The sequence below is a fragment of the Ptychodera flava genome, chromosome 19, assembly GCF_041260155.1.
Source record: "Ptychodera flava strain L36383 chromosome 19, AS_Pfla_20210202, whole genome shotgun sequence".
Lineage (NCBI taxonomy): Eukaryota > Metazoa > Hemichordata > Enteropneusta > Ptychoderidae > Ptychodera > Ptychodera flava.
Genome location: NC_091946.1, coordinates 16,434,593 through 16,457,364, shown reverse-complemented (window position 1 = coordinate 16,457,364; position 22,772 = coordinate 16,434,593). Strand labels below are relative to the sequence as shown.

General features: G+C 38.5%; 1 protein-coding gene across 1 annotated transcript in view; it reads right to left on the bottom strand.

The window, feature by feature from the left end:
- LOC139118694 (uncharacterized) overlaps window positions 1-22,772 on the bottom strand; it is a 46,510-nt gene that overhangs the window by 4,756 nt on the left and 18,982 nt on the right. Inside the window, exons 2-4 of the mRNA XM_070682110.1 lie at window positions 21,093-21,168; window positions 1,389-1,877; window positions 552-887 (exon numbers count right to left, since the gene is read on the bottom strand). Of these exons, the coding sequence (XP_070538211.1) occupies window positions 552-887; window positions 1,389-1,877; window positions 21,093-21,168 (901 nt within the window). The remainder of the gene's footprint in view (window positions 1-551; window positions 888-1,388; window positions 1,878-21,092; window positions 21,169-22,772) is intronic.

The window sequence follows — 22,772 nt, the reverse complement described above, 5'->3', positions numbered from 1 at the left end:
TCATATTGCATGGTGACGTATTTAAAAATGTATTTGTTTGTATCGCTAAAGTTCTTTTCAGGTAAATGCGACTTGAGGAGCATATATTCGGACCCTTAAATGTATGCAATACTTGCTTCTCTAACTGTAAGGGCTCATTTAAAGCTTGAGGAACTTTGCACTGTCTTATGAAAAATAGTCGCTTCTCATATGGTAAACACACTTTTAGAATTTCTAACAAAGGTTAATGATTGGGTAGCGTGTTTCTCTAGAATTAAATCTGCATGGTAATCCACAACTTTTACTCTCGGTTATGACAAATGGCTTGGAATTTCCCTTTGTAAAGTTTGAGCGACGATTTAAAGCTTTCAGTTTCGAGACGTGTACTACTTTTGTAGCCTTAGATTGTTTGCCATATGACATCCGATAATTCAAGTTCTAGCTTACAAACAGAAATGAACTTTCACGTTAAAAAAGGAAAAAAAGCCTCGAGAAGAGGGATAAATAGACTTGTTTGCCAGTATCTGCGCCTTTCGGTCGCTCGAGCAAGCCATGGCAGCCATGATACTCACCGTCTACGAAAAACACACACAAGTGTGTGAATGACTGACAGTTTTGCGCAGGAATCTGGATTCTGACTTGATGCCCAGAGTACGTCGTCATGTCCCACTCACCAACGCCGTCGTCGAGACTTCCGAGCGTAAGTGTGTCATCAAGGTCGAATTGAATGGTGGCAGACTCGCTGTCGGAATTCCCGATAAACGCTGAGAAACCTATGTTAGATGGCCCGCCAGATACTTTGGTACCGCCCATATTCTTGAGATCGATGGAGAATGTGATGTCGACTGAACTATTTGCGCTGAAGTTTGCATATGATGGGGTCAACACTAAATTGGACGCCTGTACCTCTGAAAATATAGTAACCGCATAAACTATGTTTAATTATTGGTTTTCACAGTATTCCAGTTACGATTCTAAATTTTCCAGTTCTTTAGGTGACATTTTCATAACGCCAGACGAAAACGGGCAAATGTGCTTCGGAAAAATAACCATAATTTAACATATTTCGCCCATGCGCGCTTACTACCGTCGGGCACTTTTGCGGTCATGGGATCTGCTAACTATACCGTTTCAAAAGATTCAAAAAAGATTTTCAATGACTTAGGAACATAAATAAACCTTTCTGATGCCCGGAAGGCAGCCATAAAACTGTCAAGACAATTGAAGATAAAAAGTACTACGATAATATAATGAATATAGGAATAAAACAGTAACGTTTTCTAGCTCAGTGTACTTTTGTATTAGAAGCTTCTGACGACACCAACATCTTCAAAAAAGTGTGCAATTAGAAATTGCTAGACTAGTCCTATAGAGCGATAATCAGTTTAATGATATTTGTGTACACATACCAGATGGACAATCAGTCAAGCCAGCAGTGTCGATTCCATCAGATCTAATGAATTTAATACAGTTTATGTCATTCGCGGGATCGTCGTCAACGTAGGTTGCGCCTGCTTCCTTCTCCACACGTACACATAGATGACTGTGCGTGAGACACTTGTCATTAGGGTATGTTATGGTGTACGCAGCAGTTTGATAAAAATGCTCGCCAGAAGTTTGCAACTCACTGCTCCGGTGGTCCGAAACGCTGACTTGATCAATTTGGAATCCCGTAACCTCAACAGGATCGTCCATAGTTCCGTTTTCATCAAGAGCTGATATGTACATTTTCAAATCGTAATTCATTGGTGGCGGCGTCGCAGCAGTCAGAGTGTCAGGTCCATTACTCCGTACGTACAGCGAAGCTGAATTGATCGTCACGGCTGCCCCTGTTTGGAACTTCACGCCTGGTGTACTTGGGTCTGGATTGAGCATTCTAAAACTCTCGACTTTTAAGTCTGAAAGAAAGAAAAAGAAGTTGGGGAAACAATCATAGCAAGTTTGATGGTGCATTAACCAGGCTATCTGTATGGTGTTTGCAAACATGGAAATAGAACAGAAAACTTTGAAAAATAATATGTAACAAACAGTTTTTCAAAAGCCTCTCACTAACCACTTTCTAATGGGAAGTATTTCCAATTGTACTACTAAAGGTCCTATACAGTGAGCTACTGGACACTCCGAAGTAATTCACTTGTTTGGGAACAAATAGGCTCATTATACTTATGATTTGTCGAGTATATTTTTGTTATTTGTCGTATGAGAATTGAAGGTCTTTATACAGTGACAAATGTTGAAGAACAGAAAGATTGGTAGCCTGAAAGAGAGACATTCGTACAAATTTACAAAAAGGTGAAAAAATAGTATAGACATCGTCTGTTTTTCTGCGATTTAGAAATGCTTACTTTAACGAACTGTTTCTGAGCACATGATAAACGGACACATGATAATATGACCTGCTTCGAACATGTGTGTACTACTAGTACACGTTTTCAGTATCTATGAAATGAGTTTTCCTCGATAAAATCGATTGATTGGGGCTTGTTGGTAAGCCCGGTTAAATTTCAAATAATGACAACATTTGTGACACAGCGAATTACATTCTTGACGATATGAGGTCATACGTGTTGTATAGAGAGTGAGATCCTCTTGCAATATGGATACAAAGTTGAACGTCAGGGACACACAGTACATATGTGATGAAACAAGTGAAGAAACTAAACAAATAAAACACTTGTACGATGCGTTGATAACGATATAAAAATAACAATATTTGAGTGAAAGGGGTAATTTTGGTAGCTAAATATGGTAACAAGGTGGTTAATTGAGTCCTGGTCTACTTCCACAAAAACAGTTTGAACACGATTGGAACTAATTTGGGATAAATGGATGGTAAGGTAATGTCAAATGTAATGTCATCTGCTTTTCTTTTTATATTACACACTTGTTTTTTTGAGTAATTTGTAATATTGTAACATTCAGCTATACGGCATCAAAGACTTTTGAGAAATTTGAAGAATATGAAAATTCCAATCATCCCGAATTATTTCCAATCGTGTTTTGGGTGCATAACCTAACAGTGTAATATAGTGAAAGGGACACTTGTTGACATGGCGACTCTTAGCGTGAAAAACAAAATAGCTCCCTGTACGACGACCAGTCCAATCGAAATCGAGAGGTTTCGAAGCATGGTATCGTTTTTGCTGAATTTTCTGAACTTGTAATACCATATTCTACAATAATCACCTCATTCCGTGCGACTTCTGTTTACCTTTTTATCTTAATTTACTATGTCAGTGACATATTGAGGGATTGTCGTGCGCGTTAATGTCTTAAACACAAAGCCAATTGAATTTTCAATGTAGAATGTTCTGGCCTACCTATGTATGATAGAATAAAAGATGAGTCGAACATTTTCTTTCCTATCATTTTTGCTCACGTGTGTCAAACACGTGAGCATATGATTTAGCGATGTCTGTCTTTGTGTGTGTATGTGCTTCTGTCTGTATACCCGATATCTCAAGAACTGCTGAAGGGATGTCAACCAAATTTGGTACTCAGCTTTAAGATCTAAATGGCAAGAACTGAAGAGGTTTTGGTGGGCGTGGCTTGGATATTGATGAAGTTATCAAAGTTTTAATTTTTCTGTTACATGGTTGTCTATGAGAGAGCTTTCGCTAACGCCGCGTATGACAAGTGAAAACGATCGATTGACGAGATCGACTGTTTGAGGGCACTATGAAATGAGATAGTCCAGGTTGGCTAGGGCTGGATAGCTCTGGGGCACAGACACCGCAATCGTCGTTACGAACAACTTCCCACCGTGAATGCGCAAGGAAGCTAACGTTATTAAGTTGCTTCATAGAGCGTAAATTGTTAATCTTAACCCCTTGACTACCAAGGCCAATGTATTCCTATATACCAGGCCCCTTATGTAAATATTGATAAAATCTTGGGTGTGGTCATTGCATGAACACTGCTTAGAGTAAAAATTAAGTAAGTACCAATAAACCATATATTTTCTGAATCAGCATGAAATTTCCCACTTTTTCATACATAAGTTTTGTATTTCCAGGTCACGTGACTGATCACATGACACATCACGTGACCAGAGTTGGCAAAGAATATGAATATTTGAAGCATCAGGACGTGTTTTGAATCCATAAAATGACGCAAATTTGAATAAAGTTGCAATTTCCATGACGTTGTCTTTACATATATGTAATAATAACTACCCTTTACTTTATTTATAGATGTACCTATTTAAGATTTTCTCACAAAAGGCAGAGTAATGAACCACAAACATAACAGCATCTGATATGATTCTGTATTTGAAAATCAACACATTTTATATTTGTAAACACCTGCTTTATGTCTTCCTTGCAGAAACATGCATCTAAAATGGATATGATTTATTAAAAAATAATTCACAATTTTTAAAAATACATTTTAGGGAACAAATATCACATGACCAAACACATGACCAGTCATGTGACCAGTCATATTGATAATATGGCTGCTATAAAATTTCACTTGCTTATAGTAAAAAATTGTATTTTCTCTAGTTTCATTCACGAATATTGCTGTTAATAGAACATATTTACATATAAATCATTTGTTTTCATAAATAAACATTTCATTTCATTAAAAAAAACCCATAAACATCTTCGCGATCGTCCGTACTTCTGAAAACTGTAAACAATCAGTGCGACGCTTCTGTGATCAGCCTGACCTTTCAGGTAGAGGTCATGGGTCACGATATTTGCTTCCGGATTTTGGCCATACTCGGACGTACGGGGGCGCAATCACATTCAGGCCAGGTCGGAATACATCAATCTTAGTCGCGCTTCGTGCAGACGCCGAAATTTCGGGAATTTTAGTGACAAAAACGAAGCTAATACGCCTATTTAACTGTGCCGGATATATCCGGCACTTAAGGTATATGGTAATTCAATATGGCGCCGGAAATATCCGGCGCCATAGGTAGTCAAGGGGTTAAGGACCGTCTATGGTGTCCAATCCATGCCAAAATTACTACTTTGATTTTACAACACAACATGCCTTTCCGAATTCTATTTTACAATTCAACATGCTATTTCACAACACAACATGCCATTCGGAATTCTATTTTACAATTCAACATGCTATTTCACAACACAACATGCCATTTCAAATCCTACTTTACGACTCAACATGCTCTTGCCAATTTCATTTGACAACACATCATGCACTTCCAATTACAATTCAACATGCTATTTCACAACACACATGCCATTCCAAATCCTATTTTACAACTCAACATGCTCTTGCCAATTTCATTTGACAACACATCATGCACTTACAAATCCTATTTTACAACTCAACATGCTCTTGCCAATTTCATTTGACAACACATCATGCACTTACAAATCCTATTTACAACTCAACATGCTCTTGCCAATTTCATTTGACAACACATCATGCACTTACAAATCCTATTTTACAACTCAACATGCTCTTGCCAATTTCATTTGACAACACATCATGCACTTCCAAATCCTATTTTACAACTCAACATGCTCTTGCCAATTTCATTTGACAACACATCATGCACTTACAAATCCTATTTTACAACTCAACATGCTCTTGCCAATTTCATTTGACAACACATCATGCACTTACAAATCCTATTTTACAACTCAACATGCTCTTGCCAATTTCATTTGACAACACATCATGCACTTACAATCCTATTTCACAATTCAACATCCCATTCTAAAGCTAGCTCTGCGGAGCAGGGCAGTGTTACTGGCTATCGAACAAGATTCAAAATGGCGGACGCGAAATGGTCCCCTCGCACAAGAGAGAAATGCGAACTTTGCACAAGTCTAAAAACGCAGCTTAGCACATTGTGTATCTAAACAAGATGAGCGTGCTCGAAAACTAGGATCGATCACGATTTTAAATTAAAAATTGGCTGTTTTTGGAAAAGAAACTGCGCGTTAAAATCAGCAGTTTTGTCTATTGTGCTCCGGGGAGGCTTATCGTGAAAGAGCGAGATTTACTATATGGCGCATCTGATACGGATATGGTCCCATCGCATAGAGAGATGAAAGTGGGCTTTGTGTAAGTTCAAAAGCACAGCTTAGCTCATCGTGCATCTAGACAAGTTGAGCGTGCTCAAAATAGGAGATCGATCACAATTTTGGGTGAAAAAAACGATTGTTTTCGGTGGAGTAACCGCGTTGCAACCAGTGGTTTTGCCCACAGGCTCTCGACTCATTGCAGGCGAACCGCCAGACGTCACTGATAGAGTTCTGAGTTTATTGTTGATGCAACGGACTGACATAGATTTGAAATTTCTTTACATGGTCGGGATTGTTACCTTGGTGCGGTTTGCTCCGAGCTGAGACATTTTATAATTTCTGTACTATACATAGCGTGTCAGATATTGCAGATGGCTTCAAACTATTGAATTTTCGTATGTATGGACTGTAGATACAGTTTTGAGAGTATCGTAGATGCAACAGACTGCGATTTGAAATTTGTTTTCATTGTCGGAGTTTTAACCTTGGTGCAGTTTGCTCTGAGCTGAGACATTATTTTATTTTGTACTATACAAAGCTTGTCAGATATTGCAGATGGCTGCAAAGTGATTGACTTTTCATATCTGTGGACTTTGATCCCAGAGTCCTAAGTGTATTGGAGAATGCTACGGCCTGAGATAGATCAGTAATTTCTCATCCTTGACGGAGTTTAACGTCAGTGCAGTTTGCTCCGAGCTGAGACTAATAATTTTTGTACTTTGCAGATAGCTGCAAAGTGATTGACTTTTCTTATGTGTGGACTTTCATAGAGTCCTGAGTGTATTGGAGGATGCTGCAGACTGAGACGGATTGGTAATTTTTTTAGCCTAGACGGAGTTTTAACGTTAGTGAAGGTTAAGCTTACTCGGAGCCGAGTCATAGATTGTCGGATATTGCAGATTGTATAGCTGTGATATCGCAGCGGTATGGCGTGTATCGAACGCGCTCGGGTCATTGAGGTCATCGCCACAGTTGCGATGACCTCAATGACCCGAGCGCGTTCGATACACTCCACAAGTACCGCTGCGATATCACAGCTATGCAGATTGCAGCAAAGTGAAACTGAAGACAATAGATAGCCGTGAGCATATTGAAGAATGCTTGGAATTGAGATGATTTCGTCGTTTCTTAACAAAATAGGAGTTTAACGCTATAGTGCAGGTTACTCAGTTCTGAGATAATTAAATAATTTTGTTACACGCATAGCTGGTGCGGTCAGATAGTACAGATTGCTGCAAACTAATTTCGTGTCACAACTACACGCTACTGTAATCTTTTCAAGGTATTCTTGTGTCAACTTTTTATGTCATAATTCGACGAGCAGCATCGAAAAGTTGGTATCTATTTGCATCACAATGTATGTTGTACAATGGAGAGAATGAAATGAAAGCCGTGGAGGAGTTTTCTTTAATCTTCGAACACTTCCTTGACAAGTGTTCACAAAATAACTTTGGAAATTGCGAAATTGACCTCTATTGGCAAATACTGTTAACTTTTAGAAATCTCGTGATGTTTTCGTTGTAAATATTTGCTTAATTGCCATTGAGATAATTTTGACCCCCTTATCAAAATTGAAAATTAAGCTTGTGAACTTCATAAAGTGTCTGTCTGCCGAGCTTTAATAAAATATTAAAACTTTTTGCAGCGGAAAATATGTGTTTAGCAACACCTTTTATATGGCTTTCAGCTGGCGTTTCCTGTCCTGTCAAAATGTTAGTCTTTTTCGTTTTATGTAAGCTTTGGAAACCACAAAATAATAATAATAATAATAATGCAGGAAATCAGTACGGAAGAATTTCCTCTCTGCTTTTTGACCGTAACGTACAACTTTTAAAATATCACTGATTAGGTATTTGGTTAAGGTAGGAAATTAAATAAATTCCTTTCAGGGGAAAGTTTTCTATTTGGCGACAGGGTTTTTCCTCAGCTTCCAAGGGTTGGTAAAGTAAAACAGAATTACAGTCAACTCGCACTTTTTCCAACCCGCCCAGAACCAACTCGCCCGATTCAAACTCGCCCGATACCAACTCGCCCGTTGTTTTGAGATAGGGTTTTGTAGATTCCATGTACGCTAACCCGATGGCCCGAGGCCAGCTATTTTCATGTCATGCCAGGCCAGTAACTCGTGAAAGACGGTCCTGCTGTTCCTAAAGAAGTGAGCCAGTTCGCAGTAACTATCCCTATACGTAAAGAAGCCGAACGAAATTTATTCTTTCAAGAGATTTGCAAAACGTGAAATTCGCAAATAAAAAGTTTTCCGTGTTGGCACATATTTCAAGCCGCACCTGTGGTTCTCTATGTTAGAAATATTTGTTGTTAGAAATAAAACGTTTTATGCGTACCAGTTGCTGCGAAAACGAGCCCTGCCACTCTTTGATATGTTCTTCCACTCCAATGACCAAGCTACCCGAGTGGCAAAGGCTACCGATTCGCAGCAAGCGTACCAGTAGCTCTGCATGGCAGGGCTGTGTGTTTACCGGCGTTATACGGCCTCCGTATAACGCCGGTAAACACACAGCCCTGCCATGCAGACCTAGCGTACCAGGTACTCATAAATTGCAAAATAATATCGGGCGAGTTGGTATCGGGCGAGTTGGAATCGGGCGAGTTGGTATCGGGCGAGTTGGAATCGGCGAATTGGTTCTGGGCGGGTTGGAAAAAGTGCGATAGTGCGAGTTGACTGGTACCCCCGTAAAACAAGGTTCTTTTACAAGGTAAAGCGAAAAAATCTTGTAGATTATATTGGCAATGTCTACTTAGCATGCGCAATGAACTATGAAAATTGTACGACCTGCTCCGTCACAGAACGGAGATAATGTCTGAGCTCGAAGGGAGGTCAGCGGATACTTTAATGATTGAGGGTGAATCTTGCCCGGTCTTTCACATGAGCCGCGCACACGAAAAGCCTCCCACGGTGCACAATAGACAAAACTGCTGATTTTAACGCGCAGTTTCTTTTCCAAAAACAGCCAATTTTTAATTTAAAATCGTGATCGATCCTAGTTTTCGAGCACGCTCATCTTGTTTAGATACACAATGTGCTAAGCTGCGTTTTTAGACTTGTGCAAAGTTCGCATTTCTCTCTTTGTGCGAGGGGACCATTTCGCGTCCGCCATTTTGAATCCTGTTCGATAGCCAGTAACACTGCCCTGCTCCGCAGAGCTAGCTTTAGAATGGGATGTTGAGTTGTGAAATAGGATTTGTAAGTGCATGATGTGTTGTCAAATGAAATTGGCAAGGGCATGTTGAGTTGTAAAATAGGATTTGTAAGTGCATGATGTGTTGTCAAATGAAATTGGCAAGAGCATGTTGAGTTGTAAAATAGGATTTGTAAGTGCATGATGTGTTGTCAAATGAAATTGGCAAGAGCATGTTGAGTTGTAAAATAGGATTTGTAAGTGCATGATGTGTTGTCAAATGAAATTGGCAAGAGCATGTTGAGTTGTAAAATAGGATTTGTAAGTGCATGATGTGTTGTCAAATGAAATTGGCAAGAGCATGTTGAGTTGTAAAATAGGATTTGTAAGTGCATGATGTGTTGTCAAATGAAATTGGCAAGAGCATGTTGAGTTGTAAAATAGGATTTGTAAGTGCATGATGTGTTGTCAAATGAAATTGGCAAGAGCATGTTGAGTTGTAAAATAGGATTTGGAATGGCATGATGTGTTGTGAAATAGCATGTTGAATTGTAAAATAGAATTCGGAATGGCATGTTGTGTTGTAAAATCAAAGTAGTAATTTTGGCATGGATTGGACACCATAGACCTAGAAGTCAGGTAGGTGTTTCACTCAAAATTTCAAGATGAAGTAAGCAATTATGACGAGATCGACTGTTTGAGGGCGCTGTAAAGTGAGATAGTCCAGGTTGGCTATAGAGCTGCATAGCACCGTGCACAGACACTGCACTCGTCGTCACGAACACCTTTCCAACGTGAATCCGAAAGGAAGCTAACGTTATTAAGTTGTTTCACAGAGCGTAAATTGTTAATCTACAGGACCGTCAGAGGAAGTCGGGTAGGTGTTTAACTCTTTTGAGATGAAGTTCGAAACTACTTGCGAGTGGGTGGAAACAATATGGCGGATGATTGGCGTGCAGCCGATCGACTCAGCCGGTTTGACGTGACGTATTCATCGTGACAAACCGTAAATGATCGACGCGTATTGTGGTCCTCACGGAGACAATCTAAAAAACGTCACCATTCTGTCTATTCTATTATTCAGAGAAAAAGATTACGGCGGATGATCAGACGCAACAGTAAAATCCGTTGTGTGTGTCTATAGTCTGTCCATGTAGGTACTATGATAACTTTAATAGCGAGAAGGAGCGTGAACGGAAGATAATCCGATTAACTAGCATTGTATTTTGGACAGATAATCCCTTTACCTCCTTTCTTTTTCGTTCCCTTGAACTGGTGCTTCCGAGCAGTAAGTTGACATAAATGTGTACACCGTTAGAGTTCGATAAAATATAAAATAAATTTTATCACCATCGTAAATCGAACGCACGGATCAAAAATATGCCAATTACTCGTGCGCGTGTTTGGTTGGTCAACCAACGCAACGCAAGACTGGATATAGGAGAGTCGGGCACTGGAGAGATGGGTAGTCGCGTTGTTTGCCCTTCATAACAACGCATTTGTCAGTCAGATTTATCATAAATTTTTATGGGTTTCCACAACTTCGCGCAGAATGCATCAATTTTCTTGAGTACTATCAATGTGACTGTCAATTTCACGATGATTTTTAGGAGACGGAATACACGAGACGCCATTGCATAAATAAGTACGTCATCAAGCTAGACTCCCAAGGTTACCATTTTGTGTGTATGGAATCTTACCACAGAGACTACCTACTTTGAAAATATGCGGTGCTGTATCAATGACACCTCAGAAAATGACACAAAACTTGACTTTACCTTCTCATGGTGGCGCAACATATTTTAATGTCTTTTTTTGAGATTGATTTGATTTTTGAAATTTGCAAGAGGTGGAAATAGGTGGAATGCTAATTCTAAAAACTAAAGAAAGAAAATTAAATAACATTTTTATTGCTCTATTGTTGGTAAACTTTGTTCAGCTGGAGTCAATATTTGGAATTTTCTATTTTTTATGAATTTTTTTTGCAATATTTTGCAGTTTTGGTAAAATATCTTGTTCTCTGAAAATATGTCCGATTGATTTGAAACTTGGTATGGAGGTTTATAGGGGTTATAACAGTCAGATTTGTGCAAATGGTGGTGAAATTTGCATAATTGCATATTTGGGCAATATTTCCTGTTTTTTTCTCAAAAATCATCTTCTCTGAAACCGCAGGTGCAATTGTTTTGAAAATTGGTCCAGACGTTTAATGGAGTGACCTCGGTCAGATTTGAAGAAATAGATGATTTCTGAAATATTTAAAAACAAAAGCATTTCAGAGTTACTCTTCCTGTGAGGGCGCTGATGGTAGGGCTACACTTTACTGCAACCTGTGTGTAATGGCTTTGGTCAGCTACAGGACACATCTGCTGGAAGTGGGGATGATAATTTTAATAGCAATGACAGACTGAATTTAAAGTTTGAATTTATTCAATATCTCAGAGCCTGGTGACTTGAGAACACATCGGACGAGAGTTCATTGGATAAATGTTCTATATCTGAAGCCATTGTAACCCCACCAATCGTAAATAAACAGCGCCCTCAAGAAGAGGTTGCCCTGAAATACTTTTGTTTTCAGACATTTCAGAAACTGTCATCTATTGTTATGAAATTTGAATAATTGTATTTTTGGGAATTTCTCCCAAGTTTTGGCCAATTAGTCTTCTGTGAAACCACAAGTGCAATTGATTTGTGAAACTTTGTATGGGGATACATATGTGTGACATCAGTCAGATTTGTTTGGATTTCCCGTTGTTGAGCAAAATTTCTTCCTTATTGAAACTTGTTATAGAGGTTCTAAGGGGTGAACATGAATCAGATTTGTAGAAATTTGGTGAAATATTCATATTTTTTGGTATATTTCTTCCCTTTTTTATAATAAGAATTTTAGAATCCCGTTGCCTGATATTTTTATTCTGTTCATGATGGGCTACATGGCTCAATTTTGTTGCAGTTATTAGAAAATAGTTCTGATCAAATGGGTGCAATAGTGTCTTATTGGCGATATTTTTAATAGAGTGACATTTTGTCGGCATGTACCTTCCACTGGGAAATTTTTTAACTTTCACATTTGCTCATGCTGCCACTCAAATCATATATTTATTTTATTATTTATTTTACAGATTACATCTACAAGACGAAGTCCTGCTACACTACCCAAGGGATTGATTTGGCAGTAAAAAGGCTCACTTTTGGCCGTTCGAAGGTTCACATTTGGTCGTTTTAAGGCTCACATTTGCACATTTGGCCGTTAGAAGACTCATATTTGGCCGTGGGAAGGCTCACATTTGAATATTTGCTAATTACAAGGCTCACAGAACGCCCAGACATTTGGTCGTTAGAAGGCTCACATTTCACTATTTATAACAATCACACTGGCTATCATAAGAATCAAATAAATATTTAAAAATTGGAAGATTTGAGTACTTGCTTTAATCTTACTGTGACTGCTACAAGATATATATAGACAACATACAAAGATATATTTATTCTTGATGTTTTATCAAATAATCCATCCCAGAGAAATACAAGAAAAACTTGTACAGGAAATCTTGAGTGAAACAGATTGTATCTTTTTGAAAACTAATCTGAAGGAATCTTATCACATCTGTAACAAGTTAAATACATCAATACAATGAGGGTAAAGAAATTAAGCACAAAGGCCAAAAGTGAAAAGAGAAAGTTGCATCTCCAACATAAAAGACAATGTCCACCAAATTCTTATAGAATGGTTGTTATTGAGGGTGATGGCAATTGTCTATTTAAGCAATAACCCCCGCCGCAGGAGGGTATACACGAGATTTTGGTACAATGCGCGACATATAGCACGAGCCGATAGGCGAGTGCTATATGGAGCGAATTGTACCAAAATCGAGTGTATACCCGACTGCGAAGGGGGTTATTGCTATTATATTATATCAACTTGCGTGTATTTGTTGTCTTACTTGGGTATTTTCATCACTATGAGCGCCAAATGCAGAAAACGGACGTCTGAGAGATCGAACGTCGGAAATTCTGCGCCCGAGACCGAGCATTTTTATAAGTTGGGATTCCGTACAGGCACACAGTATCCTACGATAAATACGCATTACGTCCATATCGACATTGCATTTTATTCGCATGCAACACGAACGATACTTGTCAAAATTACCTGCTGCACTCACACAGAAAATGGGTCCACAGAAAATGGGTTAAGAGTTCAAATCAAAAGAAAAAAGTAACAATTTTTTTCGTTAATTTACATAAGAACAATAGTCCTGGCTTTTTCTGGCATACTAAAAATAGATTTGTCTCATTCTGTACCGCATACCGTCGCGACATTCAGTGGTGGCACAGTGAAATTACAGGATCTATTTTTGATGGATAATTTGGACGCCCGGGGGGGTACTCCATGGCTAATAGTACGGGGGGGCTCCGCACGAACATGGAAACCCAAACTGTTGTGATACCAGTTTGAGCAAAAAACCCTACCCTTTCTGATACCTAGTTGTGGAAACGCAACTATCTCTTGGCGGGGTAGCGTGAGTTGCTATGTGAGTGGCGGGGTTGACCTTTGACCCGCATAGCAGCTCACGCTACCCCGCCACATGCACAGATAGCTGCGTTTCCACAGCTAGGCCGTGTAAATAAAATTCTTTGTTTGCCGTTCTTGGATTTTTGAAAAACCTAAGCTTACCAGCCAGCCAGCCAAAAAAACAAACACAGAAAAAAAACACAACACAGATCAATCGCATAAACTCTAACTTTCCCATCGGTTTATGGGTCACAAGTATGAAAAAATCATCTGTTACATTTACAATGCAGTGTTTCTTATGCTCTTCATTAGCACGCTGAAAACAGTGCGTGGAAACAAAGGTTATACTTGTGTAAATACAACAAGCATACTTAGAGTTAGGTGACTCTGAGTCTGAACAAAAATTCCATAATAAACAATGGCAATAAACACTATACCAGTACATAATGTACAACATGTACAGTGTGATAGTAATCAACTGGTTGTGTTACGAAGATCTACAGATTGTCTCTGACGGAGATTTATGCACTGGGTGGTCATAGGTGCCAGTAAAACTATTAATTAAAATAACAAGATCTCAAATATGAAAAAAAGCATATTTGCGACAATGCAACTTACGTATACGAGGATGTTTACAAAGTTTTGAAGAAAACAAAATATATTTGAATTAACACCTAATGAAGGAACCTAAGAATTTCACGTAATGGGTTCAATTTTGCAACGTGTCTAAGTGACATTTGTATATTAATTATAACACGTAAATTTAAGATCGAGACCTGTATTGATGTTTACGATTGGACGTATATTTTTATCTTTAATTTATATCTATCATGATCAAAACCAAGCTTTAAACTTAGTTTAAAATCCCATTCTAAAATAATACGGGAAAGGACAGGAGAGAAAAACACAACAGACAGGGCAGGAGGACACAACGACCAAAGAGTAGTCCAGGGCATTTAGACAATTGGAGAAGCGTAGCTTGGACGGCACCTGTCAAGCTTGTCTACCGAGAAGTAAAGTCTACATAGTACCAACGAAACACTATTTCGAAATGTTGGGGTAAGCTTACAACAAAAAGGTGTTCTTGCAAAACCTGAACATTCCACATATTAAACTGCAAAAGTTACTGAGTATAACAAAGTATAGATGTCACTCAGAAAACAAATGCTAAACATCTTGGTAAAAGGTGAAACTACTGTCTCTTCCATACAACACAGTCCCTCTATCCATAGTGGATAGAGGGACTGTGCATACAATTAGAATTTTTGCAGTAAGAAGAGTGGGTAGCTGAGCAAATCATAACAGCCTTGAGTACAAATCCTCCTTTTTAAGTGTCAAATAAATACTAGTCTGAGCACTGTTTCTGTTGAGTTAAATGCTCCATTAGCTGTAACTTTAAAGGCTATTTATTCTGAATTTTGTGTATCAACTAGTCTTTTACCCGAATTCTAATAGCGCTGATCTCGGTGTCAGGTTTGTTACTATATATAGCTGCGCGCGCGACTTCGAACACCGCTGCCTGAAAATCGGACAAATTGTGTTACTGCATGCGCGGTCGTTGTTGCAACATGTAGTCTGAGCCATAAATTCATATGAATTAGTGTGATTTTCTGTATGCATTATGACGCTAGCAGGTTTTGATTTCATCGTTCTTGCCGAAAATGCGGACAAAGAAAAATGACGTTAAGTGATCAGCGCTATTGCATACTAAAAAATGCTGAATATTCTGTTTGTCAAGACAGCAATGCCGAATGGCCATTGCTATTTTTGAAAACTGAATTCTAATCCGGACTTATAAAATGACCACATCGTTTTTAGCACAAAACAGTGTTCAAATTGAAAGCAACTTATACTGCGTACGAACTATTTGGAGCATTCAACATTAACAACGAACATTTCACCGGCGGTAACTGCTTGCCCCACCACCGGGCTGCTTGCCCCCTCGTGATCAATCGCGGATCGCGCAGAAGCTGATGGAAATTCAGTTCCATTCCTTATTCGAAGCTAAACCAGTCAAGAATTGTTTTCGATCCGTCTTGTATGGAGACCAAGCCAATACAGCGCACTTCCACCGATTTGGAAACTTTGAGGGAGAAATAAACTTGTGAAACGGTCGATCGATCTTCACTTACGGTATACTGCAGCCCACTACAACAGGAGGTGCACATGTACACTTTACGTACAGCGGTTGATGTAACCCTTTACGATAGGTAATCTGATTTTTTTGTATCGAAACGATCGTGTGACATTTGCGTTTTTGAGACATTTGAGTAAGTTGCTGCGTCATTGCCAACAAAGGAAGGACACAACGCGGGTGGCGCCTATCGACACGATCATCGTGTGAATAGACAAAAAGAAATGCTTACCGACACGATGATCGTGTGAATAGACCAAAAAAAAATGCCTACCGACACGATGATCGTGTGGATAACGTGGTTTTTCTACCTATCCACATGATGGTCGTGTCAATAAGACGCATTTTCCGCTTATTTGCACGATGATCGTGCAAATACACAGTTTTCTTACTTATTTGCACGATGATCGTGTCTATAAGACGCATTTCCCTCTTATTTGCACGATGATCGTGCGAATACGCAGTTTTTCTTACTTATTTGCACGATGATCGTGTCTATAAGACGCATTTTACGCCTATTTACACGATCATCGTGCAAATAAGCGGAAAATGCTTCTTAAAGACACGATCATCGTTTTGATAAAGAACAACACATACCGACACGATCATCATCGTGTAGATAAGAAAACAAACGGATAATCCACACGATGATAGTGTCTATAAGAAGTATTTTCCGCTTATTTGCACGATCATCGTGCAAATAGGCGGAAAATGCTTCTTATAGACACGATCATCGTGCAAATAAGCGGTTTTTCTTACTTATTTGCACGATCATTTGGCTGTTCCTGAAACGTCCTTTTTAGGCCCTATAGTTTTTTACATCTCAAGACTTTAATTATCATCTCAGTTAGAAAATTTGAATATTGAATATAGAGAAAATATGTTTCTTAAAAAAAATATGGGCGTACTCGGTCTGGTCATGGAGTTAGGAAGGTTTGCATGTTTGGGTGACTATGTCCGCGATTCAATGGCGACTCTATCCTTAGGGCGTGCAACCCCCTAAATTACATATAAATAAGCTAAAATGCAAAAAAAAGTACACGCGACGTTCAAACTTGACGGCCATCTTTTATCCTGGAAATGTCGCAAACGAGTGATGGTGAGTTCCATACATCGGCTGTGTACGTACTGTGGCGCTTTGCTTACGGGGTTTGTTAGTTTGACCCAAATTATTGGCAGTGGATCGGCGGAGATTGTCAAATGCAATGAAATTAGCGAGAAAAGAGAAAAAAATGGGAAAGGAGAGTAAAAGAGCGAGAAGGGAAAAATTACAAAGTAACTGACAGAAAATAAAGAGGGGAAAAAAAACCACATGGCTCCGACCGGGATTCGAATGTGCACCTCGTGAAATTTGACTTCTGTCGTTCAGAGGTGATAACTCCAACTTCACGGTGTGCCACCAGGTTAACGATGCAACTGGAGTAGAAAATAAGCAACATAAATAAAAGAAGTATTGTTGTCTCTTTCAAGCTGCGATTTTGTTTGTTGCGCTTTCTAATTCAATTTTTTGGCAGCTTGAGCCTCGAAAACGTGAAATATAGATCGCGAAAAAGATTTCATTGGTGGTTTATTATAAAACTGCAGTGGATTTTAGCAAGCGATGCCAGTAATTCAATTGTCATTTGAACACGTGGGCCTAAGGCTAAATTATGGAGAACACACTTTTTGTCACACGAGGAAACTTTATTTCAACTCGAAAGCCGTACATTTGAGACCACTTGATAACGCAAAATGGTGACATAAGTGTACAATTTGCATTTGATCGCAAATTATCATGATCGTGTCGCTAAGTTGCTTTTTATTCTTGCTTACCGACACGATCATCGTGTCGATAGCCACAACGCACAACGCGTCGTATTTTCGAGCATACAATCTGTGTTTGTTCTTCATATTTCGTCCAAAAACCTACCCGCACGCGGACGGCAAACAAAGAATTTATTTTACGACGCCCTATCTGATACCATACAATACCATACGTATACAGATACGACTCACTCGCCTTGCGTACCAGGGGTACCAACAGTCAAACCGACAGATCGGAAATATTGATGGTAGATCTGGGAGGTGGGTTTCCAGTGTTGACAGCATGATTTTTTAACAAATGTCAGTTTGTGTTTAAAACAGGACCCTTTCTCATACCAACACCTCGTGAAAAGTATACCCTTTCTGATACCAAACAGCGCAAAAAAACGACCCCTTTCGCGCGGACCCTCCCCGTATAGCCATCTATGGGAGTTACCCCCCCGGGTTTGGACGTTTATAATTGTACCAGAAAACAAGCAGTTTTAAAATAACCCAGACTTGCGATGACTGCAACTGTGATGAACAGTTGTGCAGATTCTGAGCGTGTTGCCCGATGCAGGGAGAGCTGGACGCTGACACTGCTCGTTGCATTTGATGTCAAATAAATATCGTCGCAGTCGCCAGGAGTCATCCCATTGTTATTTCGAACTTCTTGGTCTACATCGTTAGGACATCCCGATCTGTTATAGCCCAAACTTTGGTAAATAATATCTGACATACCGTTACTGTGAGGAAGTGTCAATTTATTTGCGTATGAACGAATACTATCTTCATTTTAAAGAGGGGTACTAGGATATATCGCGTCTCCACTCCCGCAATATCAAGCAAAGTGCACGGTGCGCTGTCGCCCTAATATTTGTGTGCATCATACCCCAAACGTGCTGCTTCAGAGATGTCTTTCATCACCGATCCCAACTTATTTACACCAAGAGGTGAGTTACAGACCCACACTTTATCTGTGTATCAAAATTCGGTCTTCGGTCTTTGAAACAAAGTGGACTGTTTCGGTCTTTCTCGAGGGTCTATGGTTTAGATAGGTACGTTCAGAAGCACCGACGGGCAATTTTCGAAAATGCTGGTTTAGGGGCCGTTTTAGCACTGCTATCAGTGCTAAAACAGTATTTTAGCATCGGTTCGAATGAGCTCTCGTCCAATCAGAATGGCGCATGGTAGCATGATATAATATATTTAGGGCTATAAGTTAAGGCCTATTTGGAACTCAGATTCATCATTATGTTGTTAGATTACAAACTGTAAACTATATAATTGACCATTGGGATGAATATGAAGATTTCATTAAAGGTGACTATCAGAGATCTGGTGTAAATAATCAAGATGACTACAGGCAGTACATGTCTAAATCTGTGCAAAGACTGTCCACTGTTGCCAAGGTGATACTCTGAATGATATGGTTGTTGATTTTAACACTGCTTCAAACAGAAACCAGTGTCATATACACTATGTTTGCTCTTAGCAGAGTCACAAAACTTGCTGGTCTTCACATGACCACATTACAGGAAAACCAAATATCTGTCAGCAGTGATGTCACAGAAGAAATGCAACGCATGCGATCAAATTCCATGTTACAACTTTGTTTGACTTTTCCCTATGATATACCAAACAAATTTATTGTTGCTTATTAAAATGTAAGATCTCTTCATTGCCATTTTCAAGATGTCATGAATGATTTCAGTTTGACATCAGCTATTGTACTTATTTGCAGTGAATCAAGACTACAAAGTGCTGATCAGAATGATGATTACAGAATTCCAGATTTTGAAATTTTCAGACATGACGATAATAGTAATCAACAAAGAAGACCATATCATGGGCTAGTATTGTATAGCAAAGTTAACACCATGGAGTCTGTTCCACGTTCACACCATTACTTTCACTTTGAGTTTGTCACAGCTGTGTACAAACAACATTTGGCTTACCTCAAGTAGTTGCTATTTATATTCCTCCTTCAACACCAATAGACACCTTACAAAGTGAACAACTGCACGAAAATCTACAAACAGTGCTACTTGGTGATTTCAATATTGATTTGTTACAACAAACATCTTCAGAAAAACAATTGATGGAACTTATGACAAACCAACTCAAGTACAAACAACTTATTCAAGAACCAACAACAAACTATGGATCTTGCCTTGATCATATTTATACTAATAATCAGTCTACACAAGTTGGTGTACTTGAATCATGCTACAGTGATTATACCAGTGTGGGTAGCAGTGTAAAAAAATATTACAATATAAATTTTTTACTATAACCCAAACGGGATTCGAACCCCTACACACTCACGGCAACATCCACTAAAGACAACAATCACTATAGATTACAATCAAATCTTTGTACTCAGTTATGTAGTCGTTTCAACCACAAAACAATACAAAAGAAACACAAAACAGAAAACAATACAAAGTTCAAATGGGCTGTTAAATGCTATAAAACTTTAAAAAGCACTTCATTCAATTATGCCCTGTTAGTGCTGTCACTGGCATTTCAAATTTACCTCCTTTTCTTTGATATCTCAACACTAAATACTAAATCTTGAATTGCACATGCAAATTATAAACTGATAACTGTCACTAATTAAACCCTCTGATACGACCATATTTCACAGCCTACTATCCAGCTATTCTCTTGGAAAATGTATTCTACTTTTCATACTCATGGTGTTCATCGTAGTTAAATCGAACTGGCTATCAATAAAATAACTACATCACAAAAAAATCAGCAATGTCTAGGATATACTCATATTCTTGTCATGAATTAATCTTCATTTTATTTATAAACTCAAATACACTACCAATAACATCAATACACAAAAGATCACGATTTCAATACCTAACAGTTCCGTTTCCTCTCTGACATAATTTTCAAAGCGCAAATGTTGTTTCTGCTTACACCAGAATCTATTCATTCATATAACAACTGCTAAATCACTTGATAGACAATACAAGTGTCCTACTTGCTTCATCATGGATGCATACTCGACACTGAGGGCGCTAAACATAAACAGTCGGCACTTTAACAAGTTGAAGGATCAAGAGAACGCAACATTGTTCGGAATATGAACGAATGCACTCGATTATAGTTACCCACACTTTCATTGATCGCTTATGTACCCAACAGCTACAGCCTGAAAATTATAACCGCAACTCACAAAGTCATAGGTAGCTTATTACTAAAAACCAAAACGATTCCAACACTCGTTTCTCTAATGATGTTGTCTTTCGGGCAACCAATCACAGTAACAACTGGACCATGTCCACAATACTACACATGAGCATATTCAGTTCATATCTGGTTATCCTTCCGGTATGGGCATGGATATCTGACAAATCGGTTATACCAAACATCGCCTGCTCCCAAATGGAGCAGTAGACTTTTGTCAGACGCAGTAAAAATGCAATTCATGGCACGGAGACAAGTGATAATAATTATTTACCTCAAAATAATAATAGTCACGTCGTTGAGAGTAGCAAGAGTTACGTACTTTCAAAGATACTTACCGCTGTTTTGTGCCAAACTTTGTGGGAGACAAATAAGTAGTAATGAACTGACAATCGGTAACAGCAACCAAGTCATCTGAAAGGCGAAGGTAATACATATAATTTTATATTATATAATGGTGATTTCCCAATAGAGTGATTCTACATTGTATAGGAAACGGTCGTAAAATCGTGCGAAATGGCAATGTTTTACTGTTTAAATGTAAATAAAAATATACATTGTACTCATAGTGTTTAATATTTCATGATTCGTCGGGCTAATTTCTCAAAGTGTAACTTCATGAAGACTTTCCGACAGGATAAATGAAAGAGAACGTGGACCAACATCGATTTTACCGCTGTTCTCAGCGCTAGCGTACGAGCTTTCACACTCTATGTATGACGGGGTAGACAAATTCGCCAACCACTGAATTCATTCTCAGAGTGCGAAAGAACGTACATTTTAAAGTTAAGTATAGTGTTAGTAAAGTCAAGTGACATTTATACCCGTATAGAAATGTGAAGTAAACTGTTACGTAATAATGGGGGATCTTGTTTGCAAGATTCGTTTCTTTTCGTCTTCCTTGGTCTCGCGTGAACTAATACCGTGATTTTACTGGGTAGAGAATCACAAAAGACAGTCTATTGTATATAAGCACATTTTATTTCTAAGCAGAAAAGCGAAAAACCATTATCGTTCAATAGTCAGCCTGATACAGCTACTTCCATGTTTAGGTATGTCTTTTTGTTCGGCCGGATGCTTCATGTGATTTCTCGCCTGTCTGCTACTATCGAAATATGCGTGATTAATCAACGCATATTAAGTGTTTTTTGCATCAAAGATATGACTTAAATATAAAAAAAACTAAGTCGGGGAAGAGTTTTTTAATCCGATAACTTTAAAATTAGCACCAACAAGTGGTAAATCAAAAAAGATTTTACAGTCCGAATGTCTGAGCATTCCTAACCTTAGTTTTAATTAGTCTGAGCATTCCTAACCTTAGTTTAATGCAAAATAATACCCTTTTTGTCCATGCGACACTTAACTTAAAGTCATGCAGTTAATAAATGTTTTTATTCAAGTTGTCACTGTCTCATTTGATGTTTCGTCAATATGTTTATTATATGAGAGCTTTTTCACCCTGCTACTTATTAAAACATTAACAGACGTTCACGTTCCACAATAATGCCGTCGGCTTTCATGCTAAAATCCAACGTCTCAACATGATTGCTTATCAAATATTCAAAATACTCTTGCGATGACAATAAGAACAAGCTGAAGAAATCGTTGAGCTCATTACCACGTCTTCTAGAATATTAGAGTGGCCCGGGTGAAGAGAAATTACGTCAAAAATAGTGTCGTTCCGCTTATTTCGATGATCAAATCATTCTTTGCCAATTTTTGGTGTAAAGTGACATGGTCTAAAAAGAAAAGATGAAGAAAGCTGCCTCTATTCACCCGCTTCAATACACACCTAGATGCTGACAATTTGAACCAGATGTGAACTGAATGTGCTTATGTGGTTAAAGGTTCCTTACATAATAGTAGTACGTTCACAGAACAATCAGATCTGTCAGGTTTCATCAACTTTCGCACAGTACTGTCTGAGTTAAATGACTATTTACAAAACTTCATTGAATATGCAAATGAAATGTTTACATTATATTGACACTGCTCAATGATAATATTCACGCTACAAT